Source organism: Vicia villosa, unplaced genomic scaffold (genome assembly GCF_029867415.1).
Source record: "Vicia villosa cultivar HV-30 ecotype Madison, WI unplaced genomic scaffold, Vvil1.0 ctg.000236F_1_1_1, whole genome shotgun sequence".
Taxonomy (NCBI): domain Eukaryota; kingdom Viridiplantae; phylum Streptophyta; class Magnoliopsida; order Fabales; family Fabaceae; genus Vicia; species Vicia villosa.
Genome location: NW_026705089.1, coordinates 242,501 through 262,207, shown reverse-complemented (window position 1 = coordinate 262,207; position 19,707 = coordinate 242,501). Strand labels below are relative to the sequence as shown.

At 35.2% G+C, this 19,707-nt stretch overlaps 1 protein-coding gene across 1 annotated transcript; it reads left to right on the top strand.

The window, feature by feature from the left end:
* The first annotated feature begins 2,753 nt into the window (after window positions 1-2,753).
* On the top strand, window positions 2,754-4,069 carry LOC131625736 (myb-related protein 305-like). The gene is made up of 3 exons (XM_058896576.1): window positions 2,754-2,979; window positions 3,144-3,273; window positions 3,394-4,069. Exons 1-3 carry the CDS (start codon window positions 2,823-2,825, stop codon window positions 3,890-3,892), a joined length of 786 nt encoding a protein of 261 aa, XP_058752559.1. The 5' UTR covers window positions 2,754-2,822; the 3' UTR covers window positions 3,893-4,069.
* The last annotated feature ends 15,638 nt before the right edge of the window (window positions 4,070-19,707 follow it).

Here is a 19,707-nt window from a genome sequence, read left to right as displayed (position 1 = left end):
CAAGGCACACCTGTCCCTAACATGACGATCCACTCGATCATAACATTAATATTTAATTTGCCCAATACCCAAAATGGAATCCAATCTCACTATATTTTAATCAAATCTCACACATAATATGTCTTGATCTTCCAAAAGAAGTAAGCAATCTCACACCTGGGGAATACTCATTGGGGATCTAGTAATTTTCAGTTTGGAAAAAGCACACCACCACCATTAATATTTTATATATTATTATGCTTTCTTAATTTGTAACTTTGTGTCTAGATACATATATTTCATTCATACGTGTCGACACCACAACATTTCTATTACACTTTTTTTTTGTCTTGTTTTGTTTCTAAAGAAATATAATCTTGATTTGTTCAATTTAACATCTAGTTTATCATGTCACCTATGTTGTACTAGAAATAATAGTAAGTAAAAATAAACATGTCACCTAACACCTTAGCACATTTGAATATTCTAAAATGCCCTTGTGCTTTCATTCCATGTGATTAGTTGCAGTATTCCAACTCTTCATTGGCTTTGAGAAAGTGGGTTTTTCTTATAGTAACATCAAACATATGTAAATAATTGAGGGTATAGATATTTTGGTAAAACTAAAGTTAATAAACAAAATCCAACGTTGGATTGTAGTCAGAGTCGATTATAAAGGTGCTTACAGACGAGTCCGTTTATCAATTAGGGTCATGCTAACATGTGCCTTAAAAACACCTGTTAAAAGTTAAATATATAAAAAAAATTTAGAAATTGTGTATTGTTTTCATAAAAAGTTTATAATTAATATGTCTATTACATTTTTCAATACAAATTTATATTTAGATTTCTTAACATGTGTCCCAAGAGCACATGTTAACTTTATCCTATTAATTATTTGTACTTAAATTTATTTATTTATTTATTTATTTATTTATTTATTTACAAGTATCTAACCTTCGATAATTCGTATGATTTGAGAATTTTAACTTGTAAATTTGTTAATGTCTTTTTATTTATTATTATTATTATTATTTTAAATAAAAATTAAATTCAAATGTTTATCGACGACACCGTCTCCCTTAAGCACAATATGTTTTAATGAATTTTTTTTCTTATAAAAACGTTTAGGACATGAATGTAAAGTTTGACATGATCAAAAGACAGAAAACAGTTTTTTGTTTGTTTACAAGCCGCACATGCTTAAGACTTTCTTCTTGCTATTTCTATTGATGGTTTAGGCCAATATATGTCACTGGTGAAATATCATATACTATCCTAAGATACTGCCTTATGATTCTTTTATTTTTTATTGGTGAGGTTTGTCATATTTGTCGTAAGGTGTCTTTGGATACATTTGGGGAACACCTGATTCATTGTATGGAGCTTCTAGACTTCAAATACCGACATGACTTTGTTAAGGATGTCCAATTTGATATATTTTGGCGGGTGGAGTACCTATGAAGAAAGAGATGCCTTTGAATTTTTTGATTGACCCACATGAGAGGAGATTGACACTTAGGCCGGTTGATGTTCTGGTGTATGGAAGAGTAGAAGAGAAACATGTTTGTGTGGAGTTGATTGAAGTTTCCCCACTAGTAGGACTAAAGGTTTTATTGTGGGACAGACAACTCTCAAAGTCGCTCAAGTAAAGTGGTCAAACACTAGAAAACGTGTTCTGATAATCAACATGGTTACATACCATTTGTCTTTGACACATTTAATATCTTAGCATAAAAACAGTTGATCTTTTACAGAGCATCTAAAGACTAATGAATAACAATATTGTATCTTCTAAATCTATGTATGTAATTTTTAAGAGGATTGATTTTGTCATCCAAAAAAAAGAGTAGCGGTGCAGTTTGTTATCCATTTGTCTTCTATTTCTTGATAAACTTTATTATATCACTAATGAAGTTTTATTTATGCAAAAATAAATTATAAAAAATGAATACACAACCTGCGAATTCAATCCAACTCAACCAATATTTAATCAGGTTTGTTTAGTTCGATTTTGACAGTAACATTACAAGTTGGGAATGAATTTAATCCATTAAATATGAACGGCTTGGATAACAAATTAAAACAAACCCAATTCAACTCTACTCGAATACACCCCTAACCGGCTATATGCACTAGCAACCAAACCTTTAATATTGAGCCTTGATTTGATTTAATGTATCTTTTATGTTGTAGATCTCTTTTATTCACGTTTTGAAGTCCATGAGAAAAATGCAATTCAAAAGATTAATCTATTTATGAGAGTCTCGTGACTTATGAAGCACAGACATGTCGAAAAATTACTCTGATATTGACACGGCGGTACAGATAATAATTTTAAAAAATAAATAAATTAAAAATAAACATAAATGTCAGTACAAATGTCTGATACTGACACGAACACATATTTTCTTAGAATTGTCGGTCACGACTTAAGGAGAACATTGTGCAATTTTTTTTCACAATATGATTCTTACCAGAATGTTTTGTTCAATTTTTTAATTATAATTTAATAAAATAAACCTCCTCCAAAAATGATGTCAATATTTTTACTTCATAAAATAGTTGAAACAAAATTAAATAATTTCCTCTTTTTAATAAATATTTTTGTGACACCACTTAATTACCTTGCAAAAGACAACGAAATGGATAGGGATAATAATAAAAAAAAAACAAAAAAGAAACAAGACTAGCTGACTGATAGAAACAAGCTGAGTCACAGGTACAAGTATAAATATGTAACAGACATTACACACCACACCAGCGACAAACAATCAAACAGAACAGAATTTAGCAAACAATTTTTATCTAAGAGCCAAATTAGAATATTAGTTTCTATTAATATGTATTCAGGAGTAATGGAAAGAAACACAGAATGGAGTGTTATAGAAGAAGATAGATGGAGGAAAGGACCTTGGACTTCTGAGGAAGACAAATTGCTCATTGAGTATGTCAAACTGCACGGTGAAGGCAGATGGAACTCTGTTGCTAGGCTTACAGGTATCAATCCAAACTATTTATTTGGCCTACCAAATGTCTGATACATGACATTATCTGACATCAACACGTGTGATTATATATGTTTTTAAATTATTACCTGTGTCGATGTATCTGGTGTTGGTGTCTGTATCAATGTCTCATCGATCATATATTCATTTTGACAGGATTGAGAAGAAATGGGAAAAGTTGTAGGTTAAGATGGGTCAACTATTTGAGGCCAGACCTTAAGAAGGGCCAGATAACACAACAAGAAGAAAGCATAATCCTAGAGCTTCATGCTAGATGGGGAAATAGGTAAAAAAAAAATTGAATTCATTCTCTTGAACTTCTATATTTCCTTGATTTAATCGACCCGTGTTGTGCTGCTACGCGAGTTAATGCGTCTAATTGATTGATAAATCATAAACATTTCAGATGGTCAACAATTGCAAGAAGCTTGCCGGGAAGAACAGACAACGAAATAAAGAACTATTGGAGAACACATTTCAAGAAAAAGACTAAAAAACCGTTCGATGCTGCTGAAAAGGCAAAAAATCGCTCTTTCAAAAGGCAGCAACAACAGTTGAAACTGCAACAGCACCAAATTCAGCAGCAGCAACAATTTCAATACAATATGGACATGAAAGGGATTATAGACTTGTTGCTTGATGAAAATGACTACTATAGTGTGCCTTCTACTTCTCAAGAGAGTCAAGAAATGGTTACCATGTATGGAGAAACACCAGAACAACAAGGTTACTCTTACTCTATGGTCAATGGTAGTGGTAATGTTTATGCTCAAGAGTCTTCAAATGAAGAAATTTTGTGGGATGGACTTTGGAACATGGATGATGTTCTTGGAAGTTCAATGCAACCTATGATGCTACAAGCAAAACCAGCCAATGTGCACAATTTAGTTACTCCCTTTTGTTAACTTTTTTTTGTTTAGCTTTTAGTTATGTTAAGAATAGTACTAAAAAGCTTGGTGTTAAGACAAATTTTGATGCATAAGTTGTGGACTGAGAACTCAATGTAGCCAATGATTTTGCTTTTTTCCATAATAACAAGAGTCCACAACTTTACTTCTTCATAATCTTAAAGAGATAATTGATAATGTGAGCAAGTGTCTAATGTGATTTGCAATAATCTTATTACAGTCGTTTTAAGCTTTCAAAGACGTTGTGTAGCTTTGTCGAGACTTAAATATGATAAATATTTTATGAAATCATATTTTAATTTAAGTGTGAAAAATATGAAACATGCGCGATAATCTGTCTTAAGTGTCTAATGTGATTTGCAATACTCTTATTACGGTCGTCTTAAACTTTCAAAGACGTTGTATAGCTTTGTCGAGACTTAAATATGATAAATATTTTATGAAATCATATTTTAATTTAAGTGTGAAAAATATGAAACATGCGCGATAATCTGTTTTAGACGCCCTCAAAACATCCATAGTTCTAAAAGCTTGAAGCCACTCAAATTTTGACACATGAATGCTTATACTTTGCGTCATTAAGATGAGAAAGATATGTACATAAGCAACATCATGCCATTATTACAAAAAGAAAAACAAATCCCTTTTTGAGCATAGAATAAAAGACACCTAATGTACTAGATAGTACAACTCCATGTGGAATTCTTCAATGACATCTTTGTCATCATATTCTAATATTCTTTTGTCTAATTTAAGTAACACATAATACAAATGCTCTTTTATTTTTATCACATCTGTCAACTGAATAAATTTGGGAATAGGGATTAGACTTAAACTAAGATAGAATTGGATTCTTCAAATCTATCATATCTCATATGATAGCATTTTTTATTTCTCATATCATCTTTTTACTTGTGGATTATTTATACCCTTAACATGTATGTCGAAGTGTTTTTATCAACGATTGGACATTACATTCTGCTAGTATCTATAGTATCATGTATGAACAATTTTATAATCTAGAATTAAAGAGGGATCGATATTGCCTTAAAAATAAAGTCGTTCTTTATGATTTGTATGGTTTAAATTGCTTTTGTTGATGTTTGAGAAATAATGGTGAAACAATTATTATTTAAATAATGAATTTAAGCTTTGAGAATTTTGGTTAAAAATATATGAACGAATTTTTCAATTGTTTGTGGTTTAGGGAAGTGTTAAGAAATGTGGTCGAGCATAACTCATCCCTACAAAATTGGTTGGTAGGGTAAGAATTGTCCCCACTTATAAGCACATGTTTAGGCCATATATTGTCCGATGTGAAACTCTTAACACACCCCCTCACGCCTAGGAACACACAACTAGAGCATGGAAATAAATGGTGGGTGGCCCGATAGCGGAAACCATAATAGGTGGCCCACCGGATCTTAATCGAGACTCTGATACCATGTTAAGAAATGTGGTTAGGCCTAACTCATCCCTACAACACCGGTTTGTAGGGTGAGGATTGCCCCCACTTATAAGGACATGTTCAGGCCATATATTGTCCGATGTGGGACTCTTAACATACCCTCTCACATCCAGGACTAGACAACTAGAGCGTGGAAATAAATGGTGGGTGGCCCGATAGCGGAAACCATAGAAGGTGGCCCACCGGATCTTAAACAAGGCTCTTGATACCATGTTAAGAAATATGGTTGGACCTAACTCATCCTTACAAAACCGACTAGTAGGGTGAGGATTGTCCCCACTTATAAGGACATGTTCAGGCCATATATTGTTCGATGTAGGACTCTTAACACACCCCCTCACGCCCAGGACTAGACAATTGGAGCGTGGAAATAAATGGTGGATGGCCTGATAGCGGAAACCATAGAAGGTGGCCCACCAGATTTTAAACGAGGCTCTTGATACCATGCTAAGAAATATGGTTTGGCCTAACTCAACCCACCAAGCCGGCTTGTAGGGTGAGGATTGCCCCCACTTATAAGGACATGTTCAGGCCATATATTGTCCGATGTAGGACTCTTAACACACCCCCTCACGCCCAGGACTAGACAACTGGAGCATGGAAATAAATGGTGGATGGCCCGATAGCGGAAACCATAGAAGGTGACCCACCGGATTTAAAACGAGGCTCTTGATACCATGTTAAGAAATGTGGTTTGGCCTAACTCAACCCCACAAAACCGGCTTGTAGGGTGGGGATTGCCCCCACTTATAAGGACATGTTCAGGTCATATATTGTCCGATATGGGACTCTTAACACACTCCTTCATGCCCAGGACTAGACAACTGGAGCGTGAAAATAAATGGCGAGTGGCCCGATAGCGGAAACCATAGAAGGTGGCCCACCAGATCTTAAACGAGACTCTTGATACCATGTTAAGAAATATGGTGTGCCTAACTCAACCCTACAAAACCAGCTGGTAGGGTGAGGATTGGCCCCACTTATAAACACATGTTCAGGCCATATATTGTTCGATGTGGGACTCTTAACACACCCCCTCACGCCCAGGACTAGACAACTGGAGCGTGGAAATAAATGGTGGGTGGCCCGATTGCGGAAACCATAGTAGGTGGCCCACCGAATCTTAAACCAAAGCTCTTGATACCATGTTAAGAAATGTGGTTGAGCCTAACTCATCCTTACGAAATCAGTTGGTAGGGTAAGGATTGCCCCCACTTATAAGCACATGTTTAGGCCATATATTGTCTGATGTGAGACTCTTAACACACCCCCTCACGCCCAGGAACACACAATTGGAGCATGGAAATAAATGGTGGGTGGCCCGATAGCGGAAACCATAATAGGTGGCCCACTGGATCTTAATCGTGGCCCTAATATCATGTTAAGAAATGTGGTTGAACCTAACTCATCCCTACAAAAACGGCTTGTAGGGCGAGGATTGCCCCCACTTATAAGGACATGTTCAAATCATATATTGTCCGATGTGGGACTCTTAACACACCCCCTCACACCCAGGACTAGACAAATGGAGCGTGGAAATAAATGGTGGTTGGCCCGATAGCGGAAACCATAGAAGGTGGCCCACCAAATTTTAAACGAGACTCTTGATACCATTTTAATAAATGTGGTTTGGCCTAACTCAATCCACCAATCCGGTTTTATAGGGTTAAGTTAGGCCTAACCACACTTCTTAACAGGAAGAATTATATATGAAATTGCTGGCATTTTAGTTTTGATGTTTTTGTTTGCGTCTATATCCTATTGATTATTCGCGTATTTGTAATTTGTTCGTTATTTAAATTTTTGCGTGTTTATTCGCATTTGAATTGTAGTATGTTCGTTTCAACTATTTAGCATTGTACCCTAAGTTCCTTCATTATTCAATAAATTAGAGTGTTGATCCATGTTAGTGTTCCTTTTGAGCCTAGCAAATTAGTTTTTGTTTTTTTTTCATCAGGTGTTGTTTGAATCACAAGTTATAACGCTTTAATCAAGGTGTTAAATTGCTTGAATGGAATCATGTGCATTGTTTGATTCGAATCATACAAATTAAAAAACACTACTAAAAAAACACCTAATATAACATGTTATTACCTCAGTCATTAAGTCAACCGAAGTAAGAGCTCTTATTTAGGCGTCTGCGATTTGTTTTCTTGGGTTAAATATACGTTACCCCTGCAATGTTAGTGAGATCCGGTTTACTCCCTTGTAGAACATTGAAAAAACATTAAAAATGGTACCAATGGATTTTGAACCCAGAGCCATAGCCTTCCTCGTGCAATGACACCTTACCACTAGGCTAACTACTTCAACTTTTAAATATTCATTTCCTTTTAATGAAACTACTTAAATCTTCCGTTTTTGTTGTTGTCAAAGGTGGAGAACAATCTTCCTCCTCCTCCTTAGGTTTTACTGTTTCAGGTTGATTAATTTCTTCTTCGGACTCTTTGAGTATGTCTTTTGAAGATACACTTGCATCATAAAAAGAAATAGTTTTCCCAACATTTCTCGGATAAGATTTATCAAAAGTAACGTGCACTGACTCTTCAACAGTAAGTAATCTCTTATTATATACTCTATAGGCTTTTCATGATTGAGAGTATCCAAAAAAATCATATAGATATTATTTACCAATTAAAGAACACTTGTTGTTGTCTTCATATGTCACATAGCCCTTCTTCATTGCCACAAAGTCAATGAAATAGGGAAATATCACCTGTCATATATCTTGAGTGTCCATAAACGAGAACCCATATTCTCTTCATATAGCCAAGACATTTATCCTGCAAGATCAATAAGAAATGCTAGGTATCCAATCTTCATTGGGTCCTTGAGGATTAGTGAAACTTTGGTTGCATTTAGGAAACCATTGAAAAACGCCTTTAGGAACCAAAAACCTCCTAAATTTGCATTTTACAATGGTATGACCCTTCATACAACAATAGTGACAAGTTAAATTATGAGGAGAATGACATTTTCTATTTGGATCATTTTTAACAAAACTATACTTTTTGTATGGTGGATTCAAATACTTTTTAAACTTTGTAGGATCAATAGCAAATGTAATTTTTGGTTGTAATGCCTTGTCTAATTTAGCCTTGAGAGTAATGACCTCTTTTTTTCAAATGTGACAAGTTTCACACTCGAACCATGATGGTTCTTCATCCTCATTCTTAACTTGTTGAACATCTACCATAGATTGCTTTAGAGCTTCCAATTTCTTTTCGGTTTCTAAAACTTTAGCTTCTAAGTGTGAAAAGTTCCTTTTGTTTGAAGCTAACTTTTTAAAAGTGTCTACGGCTTCTTTATGTAAATTTTCAAAAGCTATTTGTAATTTGGAATAATACAATTTATCAACATGTTCATATTTAGAATGACTTACATTATTTTTCTTCTTTTCATGATAATGGGTTGAGAGATAAATGGTTGTCGATTCTTCACTATCACTTGAGCCGTCATCACTCGAGGAATCGCAATTGCTTTCCCAAGCAACATAGCTCTTCTAGACTTTCTATATTTCTTTTGTTGACCCTTCTCCATTATCTTTGTCAAACAATGAACAATTCGGCTTGTAATGACTGATTTTGCTACAATTGTAACATAAACCTTTTGATTTTACTTTCTTATCATCATTTTCCTTTTAGGAGATTGATTGTCTTCTAAATTTGATGAGTTTTTTGCCGGAGTGCTTTACACCATTTCTTTTGATGTACCTATAGTACCTTTTCACAAAAAGCCTCATTTCTTCATCATTCGAATTCTCGTCGTCATTAGTACACTATCACTTTTGCTCATTTGTTGAGGACCTCGAACTAGAAGCCTTCAGAGAAATAGACTTATTTTTCACCTCCTTATCCTTGCTTTTCTCCTTCTTTAGCTTCTTCTTGTGCTTTTTCTCATGTTTTTCTAAGCAAGTGAGTTCTTGCTCATGTTCTTCAAGCTTACCAAATAATGTAGTAAGGTCAAGTGTCGTAAGATCATTTGCTTCCTTGATCACGGTGACCTTAGGCCTATTAAGACATCTCAAAACTTTATTATAAGCAATTTCATTGGAAACCGGCTTCCAAGTGATTCAAACGGTTTATAAAATGAGTGAACCTCTTTTGCATTTCGACAATCGTTTCACCATGCTTCATGCAAAATAGTTCAAACTCTTGGTTTAATGTATTGAGTATAGCTTGTTTAACTTCATTAGTTCCCTCATGGGAAACTTGTAATGCATCCCAAATACCTTTTGCAATTTCACAATAAGAAACACGATAATATTCATCAACACCAAGTGCGGATATGAAAATATTTTGTGCTTTCCAATCATAAGACCACCATCTATTTTCATTATCATTCCATTGTGCTTCCGGTTTGGGTACGACAATACCATCGACATTAGTCATTGTTATTTCATTAGGACCATTGACAATCGCGTTCCATACTCCTTTATCAACCGATTTGATATGGATACGCATACAAGCTTTCCAATAATCATAGTTTTCACCAGTGAAAATAGGCACTCTATTGTATGCCTCTTTTAGGTTCGGAAGCCATAATCTATTAAGCGTTTTTGAAGCACAGAATGAACCGGAGCTCGTGATACAACTTTTTAGACTAAGGCAACTTATCTAGAGTGGGGTAAATATATCCCCAATTAAACAATACTTGGTGAAAAATCAGTTTTAAAAGATTGTTTGTTATGGATAGCGGAAAACGCCCGAATCAACTTGTCTAATCCGAACCGTTATCGGAAAACTCGAATATGCGTAAAAACCAATAAGAATTGCAATGATAATGAAAGAACAAAAAATAGGCAATATATTTTAGCACACAACACGTTTGAATATGATTACACTAGTAATGTGTTTCCAATTAAAAATAGAGTAACAAAAACTAAGTGGCAAATTGTCAAACACTTGAGGTGCAGTCAATGTTGATCAGAATTTTTCTTATGGTTTTGTTGATTTAAAACTCAATTACAATCTTATGAATCGTAATCTATTTCAACAAAATAGTGTTCAAATGATAACAAGTGTATCTAATCGTATCGATTGTACAATCAACAATTTTAACAATTTGCAATTGAAAGTTAATGAGAGAGAGAGAGAGAGAAAGAAAGAAAGAAGACACAAGGATTTGTTTAGGCAGTTTAGCAATCGTCCTCGCTATGGCTACATCTGCCCATAATTCTAAAAGAATTGAGATAATCAATCTTACTTTGCAAAAATCTTTTACAAGAGAATAATAGCAATCCAACCCTACAAACCCTATGTTTGTTGTTAATCCTAACTCTTTCTCTTCCCTTGATCTTGAGCTCGATCAAGTAACCCGATAATACCAAATGATCCTCCGGTTACCGCTACTTTTTCGACAGAATCACTTTCTTCAAAGCTTTCTGATAGGAAGCAATTCCTATCAAGGTTCTAAACTAGGGTTTGAACTAGGAAAGGGAAAGAACAATAAAAGAGACAAGTAAATAAACTAATAAAATAAAGACTTTTTCATTTCTTTTGATGATTCCAAATGTCTCTATGAGACTACAATATATACTACTCTTAATGGATATTAAACATAAAAATCCAACACCTAATAAAGGCCCAAATACAATTAAAATCTAATAATAATATTAATAAATAATAACTATTATATCCTTCTATCATTACTTACCCCTTCAAGACAACCTTGTCCTCAAGGTTGTAAACTAATTGTTGAAAAAATCACATGATCAATGGGTCCAATATTGCTTGCCATGCTTTTGATAAAGTATACTTCTTCATGAGCATTATATAACAAGGACCAAATATAACACTTCTGCTACAGAAAAAAACAATGTGTAATTCCCATTGCAGCAGTGCCCCACCAATGTAGAGACAACTTGTAACAACACATGGAGTCTTAGTATTTGCAGCACCAGACAACTTGTAACAACACATGGAGTCTTAGTCTTTGTAGCACCAAATATTAATGCAGTTCTCTCAAGAATATGTTCAAGTTGGGCCTTCATTTCATATGCATCAATAACATTGTTGTTATAACTACCCTCTAAAACTCCTGTATTGAAATTGTTCTGCTCGCATAACTTAACGGCATCATTTTTAAATATTTCAGTCCACTGTTCCATAACTTGATTGTTATCATTAACTTGTCTCTCTTTATTTGTTGGAGATGAACAACTACCACCACTAGCCCTTGAAGGTGAATCAAGAACCAAGTCCTCAAAAAAATTTCCTTCAGGCCTATCGAACAGTTTTCCTGCCATAAACCTTGGATAAGCATTAACAGCTAGTTTTGATGTAGAATAATCGGTAAATGTTCGAGGCCATCCTCCCGATTTCCATCTTCCATCTTCTACTTGTTGAAGAAAAATGGTCACAACACCATCAATTAGTTCCTCTGTGAGATTTTCCACATCACTTAGTTTCTCTCTCAATGCATCATTCTCCAATCTATTTTGTTTTCCATTTAGTCGACTTAGACGCGGGCTCACATTCACAATACGGCCACCAGCAGCATTTGCCTTCATCAAAAAGATCATAGCTTCAATCATACGTTTGGTTATGTAATAATTTGTAACAATAACCTCCAGAGCCTTTTCAACTGAGTTATCCGACCCGAAATTGAAGTTAACACGTGAAGTGTTTACCAGAATATCTATACCACCATAATTTTCCTTTAGCCATTCAGAGAATTGGGTGATGGATGAAGAACTTAATGCATCAAGTTGATAACAAGACACAACAAAATCACCTTTTTGTAAGACCTTAATTGATTCAACACTAACACTTGCAACTTTTGATATTAGTATTACAATTACTTCATGATCTGCTAGTTTTCTAGAAATTTCAAATCCAATTCCTCTATTTCCACCAGTAACCATAACAATTGTTTCCTTAGACCACCACCTTGCTTGTGTTGTCTTTCTCAATATGGGTGACCTTGGGCAACCTCTAACAGTGATGTACAACATAACTTTGGAGCAATTAGGATTAGCTTCAACAAAAGATAACAAAAGAAAGTCCTCAATGGTCCTATAGGTTGAATTGGTAATGTTCAATGTGTCTTCCGTCAATGTCGCGTCACGACAATGTCGCAGATGGTGTGGTCCAGGGTCAAAAACCAGAAATAATGTTAGTAGCTGATTTGCAAAAATCAGAACAAGCTTCTTTAGCTGAAACCCTATGAGATGCGTTAAATTGGACTCAGTGAAAAGGATAAATAATCTTAAATTAGAATACCTTGCGGAAATTGTTGTTGTGGCTATAAACAGAGGTTTGTGTGGTCCTGGATCGTAAGGGATGGGGTTGAACGATAGTGCTTCTCCAATAGTGGTGGTAACTCCATCGAGGATGTGAAAGGGATCAGAGCAACAACCATTATGGTGAGAAATGCGGTGAATTCTGATATTTGAAAAGACATTGTTGGAACGATCTCCTACCCACCTCGCAGAGTTGAAATTCATGAAAACCCTAGAAACAATATCCTTCAATTGATCTATGACAGATGAGGATAAATCGAAAATGATGTTACCTTCAAACTCAGATTTCCCAATATCAAAATTATCGAATAGCAGCTCTGAATCGAAGTTGGATGGGGTTAAGATCGGAACGAGGTTTTGAGTTACAATCAGATCCGAAATTGGTTGCGGTTGCATTTCGCTTTGAATAAACGCAAGTTTCTTTGAGTGAAATAGAGTAGTGGTCGTCAAAACTCTCATAGGTGATGAATCCGGTGGTTTTGGTGGAATAGTGAAGGGTGCATCTTCTCGAAAATCTTCAGTGTTAGAATGAGTTGTTACTGATACCAAATTTGTTATTTCAACAAGAGGTGAAGAAAAAGGGTTCTGATGTGTACTAGACCTAATTTGTGGGTTTGGTTTCCATTTGAATAGATTCTGTGATTTGCCTAAATCCATATCCTCAATAGTAGTATGAATTGGATATGTAGATTTGTCTTAAGTGAAATCAACAAAAACAGAAGTTTCTGTCACGGGTTTAGTTGGTTTCAGATCTAACTCCTCCTCTTTGTCTTTCAGCAAAATTACTCGTGTAGCATTTTGCTCCATCAAGAATGACAACTCTTGAACCAATTCCTCTTCCTCATCTGAAATTGGTAAAATTTCTCTCCATTCAGGTTTAAAGTGCCAGAGAAACACACTAGTAAAAGTGTCCCAACAAGATAGTGGATGAAGCTGAGACCTCCAAAGCCACCATTGACGAGCAGGACCTTGCAATCCGGTCACAACTTCCGGCAACTTGAGATATTCGGGTGTTCTTTGTTCTTTGAAATATTTTTCAACACATAGAACCCACCAATAGGAATCTTCTTCTTCTCCATAAAACTCTGGAATAACCATATAATTTGGGAGAATGAGATCGAAATGAAAGCACCAATTGATAGGAAGCAATTCCTATCAAGGTTCTAAACTAGGGTTTGAACTAGGAAAGGGAAAGAACAATAAAAGAGACAAGTAAATAAACTAATAAAATAAAGACTTTTTCATTTCTTTTGATGATTCCAAATGTCTCTATGAGACTACAATATATACTACTCTTAATGGATATTAAACATAAAAACCCAACACCTAATAAAGGCCCAAATACAATTAAAATCTAATAATAATATTAATAAATAATAACTATTATATCCTTCTATCACTTTCGGCTGAATCCAGTTGTGAATTATCATGACCCAAAACTCCCAAACGATCCTCTGGCTACCATTACTCTTTCGACAGAACCACTTTCTTCGAAGCTTTCACTCTGATGAATCTGAATTGCGAAGTCTTGTGCAAAACCCCTAAATTAACACCTTGATCTTGGAGCATAAACCCTAACTGGTTTTTCGATTGAAACCCCCAAAGATTGTCAACCCAATTTACAATTCAACAACCTAAATTGGACATTATTAATATGAATCTATATGGCACCCAACAAGAATGATTAGGTGTAATTGTTGTGTGTATGCATAGATGACTGAAGATGAAGAGAACTCTTTGTATGTTTATGGTTTCATCTAGTTTGAAATGATGCATGTATGAGGTATTTATATGTGTGCAAGTTGGAGGCAAAAAGAAAACTAGAAGTTTAGAAAAAGTGCGTATTTTTATAATTTTTGTAGCATGTGTCGACACATGTTAGTCATGTGTCAACTCATATTTACCCATGTATCGACACATGTAGGTTATGAGTCGACTCATGGTGGATAGAAGCTACGGGCTTTAAAAATCAGTCACATGTTTCGACTCATAGAATAAACGTTTTTTCTATGTGTCGACCTGAAAGATGCATGTGTCGAAACATGCATTACATTACCTACAGGCTTTAAAATGCATGTACATATGTTGACTCATAGGTTGTATGTGTCGACACATAGACTTATTTTTTTTTCTGCATGAAAACTCATTTTTACCATGTAGAATCATGTAGAATCTTTTCTAAAATGTTTTTATGCTTCCTAATGCTAAGATCCACATCATGACTCAGATGATACCATCCAATATACATAAACACTAAAGTATCCTAGTTTTGACATCATACAGAACATCTAATAGAAAAGTGCACTCACAACGATCACAAGCACTCCAAGATCCTGTTTTGCTTCAATCTTCGCTTGATTCTACCAGGCTTTACCTTGTCTGAGTCTTTGACCTTGTGACAGATGCTAGAAATCCCAAAATCTCTTTAGAGAATACTTCTTCTTTTTCTTCAATGAAAAATTCTCAAAGAAATCCAAAACTTGATTTTCTATTTTGAAAATATTCACAAAATTATTAGTATCTCTAATGAATCACCTCACAAGAAGAACTCACTCTCTCTTATAGAGTTGAGAAACATTCATATTCAACAATGGTGTTTTTGTGTTTGAGGTAAAAGATGAAGTTTCATAAATTCTCACACGAAATCAAAGTTTCACTTTTGAAAATTGAATGTGTGAATGAATGATTAATTTCATAAATATTGGAAGTATGAAAAAAATGGAGAAAGAAAAGTTTATAGATGTGTTAGAGATGAGGCCCAAAAATAGTGAAAATGGTTATTTGATTCGAGTAAAAAAACATAGAGACTGAAACAAATCTAGTGAGAGAATAAAGGGAATCAAGTAAATGAAGAACTCAAAGTTTCATTAAATGATCTCAATCATGATTCAAGTTATGTGATTCAAATCATACTCAAGCATAGTTTGAATCACATTTCCATGAATGATTTAAAAACCAAAAAAGATTTGCTCAAGGTTCAAATCAAGGCAGACTATAATTCAAATCACGTTTCTCAAAACAATAAACATAAGGACAAACAACAAAACACCCTAAAGAGATAGGGATACCCTGGAAAAAATTTCATCGACTCCACGTGAATAACTTTAAATAATCATTATTAATGTTTCATGAATGCTCTAATTGCACACTTCTGAAATCCTCAATTGAGATATATGACAACTTATAATAACCTTTACCAAGAGAGGTAATGCCTATTTACCGAGGGAAGTCCATATAATTTGAAGCTCGGATAGCAAAACATTTATTTTAGAGGGGTAGTGCCTTTAGGCCATATCATACGGCCATAAAGATTGATATTCCAAACTTCATAGTCATTATAGTATTCATCTTTATGGCAATAGCAATTTGGTTTCCTTTCACACAAGTTTTGAAACTTGACTAATAACTATATCACACACGTAATTAATTTAAGGCAAAATAGTTTTTTTGGTCCTGTACGTTAACTTCTGGATTCATTTTGGTCCTTTAACTTTAAAATTTTTATATTGGTCTCTTACATCTTCAAAAGGTATCATTTTAGTCCTTTTTTTCATTTTAGCGACTGATTTAGCACCGATTTTTAAGTATTTTCGTCGTTAATTAGATGAAAAGACCAACATAATTCATTTTGAAGAGTTAAGAGACTAATATAGAACTTTTTAAAATTAAAGAACAAAAATAAACCCATAAAATCAAAAAATATATATTTTACCTTAATTTAAAACTTGAACAAATTATTTAGTCATTGAGTTTTAAAAAAAAATTGACATGCTCTACTAGAGTTTCAAATCCTAAATATTCCATCAATCAATTTCATTATTTAGATTTACAAATAATGGAAAGAGTTGAATGAAACACATGAAATCATATCTGTTAGAGATGTGCAAAATATCTCTCTACAGTGTGTAGTGTGTATGAAAAGGAATAGAGCTAGTAGTCTCTCCATAACATAGTGTATATATACTTGCCCTCAATGTAACAGTGACTATGATGGATAATACATTTCAGAATGCAAAACTTTCTCTTGTGCAATTGTGTAAATTCTAATATGGTATCAGAAGTGGTTTGGATCTAAACCACGTTTTCCCTTATCTTCTTCTTCTTCTTTGCCAAACCAAAACCCTAAGCTCTTCTCACCTCAACCAAGGGTGACTTTGATTCCCCAACAGGTCTTCGAGATTCGTCCCGCAACTCACAATCAAGTTTCTTCAATCCCAATTCCAACAACTCCTATGGACCGAAACTCTCCATTCAACTCAAAGACAACAACTATCTGCTCTGGAATCAACAATTTGAAGGTGTGATCTTGACTCAAAAGATGCACAAGTTCTTCGTGAATCCTCAGATTCCGGTGAAGTTCAAGACTGATCAAGATCATATCCAGAACATTGTTTCTGCTGAGTATGAATCTTGGATTGTTCAAGATCAAGCCTTGTTCATCTGGTTTCACTCAACAATCTCTGAATTTGTGCTCCCGCGAGTGCTTTCTTGCAAGCATTCATATGAAATCTGGGACAAAATTCACAAGTTCTTCAATTCTCGAATGCGAGCTAGGGTTCATCAGCTAAGAGTGGAACTCAAATCCTCCAAGAAAGGCAATAATTCAATCACTGAATTCATGCTCCGAATTAAAGCGATTGCAAACTCTCTTCTTGCGGTTGGTGATGCAATTTCAGAGCAGGATCAATTTAATTCCATTCTCAATGGAATACCAGAAGAATACAATCCGTTCGTCATGCAAATGTATGAGAGTTCTGAAGATCTCTCTTTATGTGATGTGGAAGCTTTACTATATGTGCAAGAAGCACAACTTGACAAATTTCGTCAAGAACTAGCTATGGCACAAATATCTGCAAATGTAGCACACATTGGTGGTTCTCATGGTAGTTTCAACCAAGCAAGAGGCAGAGGCCGTGGCTTCAGAGGTCAAGGTCATGGCAGAGGACGTCTTACTCACGGCAATAAACCTATGTGCCAACTATGTGGGAAACCTGGTCATGTGGTGATGAATTGCTGGCATAGGTATGATGAGTCGTTCAGTCCTCATAACTCTCAGGCTCAAACGAATGAAGCTCAGAAGAGTAAAGAATCCACAAGTGAAGGATCCTCTAAGTCAGACTCTGCAGCAATGGCCATGACAGTGACTGCACAACAACCAATGGCATACACTCAGGAGTACTCACTACCATCTGACTTGGACTCTCAAGCATGGTTTGCCGATTCAGGTGCATCCCATCATTTTACTCCCTTCTCATCTTGTTAACACAATAGCAAACCTTACACAGGAAAATGTCAGGTTCATGTAGGAAATGGCCAAAGTTTATACATCAAAACCATAAGCACATATTATCTTAAGAATAAAATTGTGCTAAATGATATTTTACATGTACCTGCTATTACCAAAACCTTGTTGTCAGTCTCAAAGTTCTCAATTGATAATCATGTCTTGTTTGAATTTGTCTCTAATAAGTGTTATGTCAAATCCCAGGGTTCTAAGGAAGTCCTTCTTGAAGGTTTTCTGGAATCCAATGGCCTCTATTGCTTCCCAAGTCTCCTGTTGAATAAGAACAGGTCTGATGTTCATTCCATTAGCCAAAGCTTTTCATCTGTTGTTTCAAATTCAAATAGTGTAGTTAATTCTGATGTATTGTGGCATTGTAGACTTTGTCATGTCAATTTTAATACTGTCAAAAGCATTCTCAAAGTGTGTAATATACCTATACGTAATAAGACCTCTAATAAATTTTGTAAACCATGCTGTTTGGGAAAGTCTCATAGAATACACTCTCCCTTGTCATTGAAAAATTATAGCAAACCCTTTGAGCTAGTTTATACTGATCTTTAGGGTCCTTCCCCATTTACTTCTTCTGGTTTCAATTATTACATAGCCTTTGTGGATGATAATACCAGGTACACCTGGTTCTATTTACTCAAGCAAAAATCTGATGCAATGAATGCCTTTAAAATGTTTTCTCAATATGTGCACACACAGTTTCATACCATTGTTAAAGTTGCACAGTCTGACTATAGTGGTGAGTTCAGACCTTTCACAAAATACCTCACCAATCTTGGCATAACTCACAGACTCACATGTCCACATACCTCTCACCAAAATGGATCTGTTGAGAGGAAACATAGAACCATAGTTGAAATGGGTCTAACATTACTTGCTCATGCTCACACACCACTCCAATACTGGGATCACAGTTTTATGACAAGCATATACTTAATGAATAGGCTTCCCACCACCGCCTTGTCTAATAATCTCTCACCTTTCCAAGCTCTATATGCCAAGAGACCTGACTACAAGTCCTTAAGAATCTTTGGTTGCTCTTGTTTTCCTTTGTTAAGACCTTACAATAAACACAAATTGGAACTTAGAAGTACGGAGTGTGTATATTTAGGACCCACACCATAATATAAAGGTTATAAATGCCTTAGTTCTACTGGGAGAATCTATGTGTCTAAAGATATGGTCTTTAATGAAAGTTGTCTTCCCTTCGCCACTTTATTTGGTGATAAGTCTGTCTCTGCTCAGGGTATGGTACATAGGTCCTTGTCTTGTCCATCATATGTGTCCCCTAATCCTGGCCCAGCTAGTACAACTAGTGAAGGCCCCACTAGTACAACACATATGCTACCTCAGACAGTACAACAACCTTTATCTCAGTCACCATCTATTCCCCTTAGAAATGATAACATTACTACTCCTTCAAACAACCAAGTTGAGTCTGTTTCCACCACTCCTGCTGAACAAACTAATGTTTCAACATTAAATAATTCCCATACACACCACAAGTTCCCACCATAAACTCTCCTTCTTTTACAATTCCCGTAACAGATTCAGACCAGTCTCTTTCTCCTTCATTTCACAGTCTACCACCACCTGTTTCTCCTCCACAAAATACTCATCCTATGCAAACAAGAGCAAAGACTGGACACTCTAAACCCTAAGCCCTCACAGCACATATAGAACCTACAAATGTCAAACAAGCCCTGTTCAAACTTGAGTGGGTGCAAGCCATGAAAACTGAATATAATGCTCTCATGGCTAATCATACCTGGAGTCTCACTAAACTTCCTCCTCATAGACCGACTGTG

Coding starts and splice junctions, on each gene's coding strand:
- LOC131625736 (XM_058896576.1), top strand. CDS start 2,823: ATGTATTCAGGAGTAATGGAAAGAAACACAGAATGGAGTGTTATAGAA. Junction 2,980..3,143: donor CTCTGTTGCTAGGCTTACAG/GTATCAATCCAA, acceptor TCATTTTGACAG/GATTGAGAAGAAATGGGAAA. Junction 3,274..3,393: donor CATGCTAGATGGGGAAATAG/GTAAAAAAAAAA, acceptor TAAACATTTCAG/ATGGTCAACAATTGCAAGAA.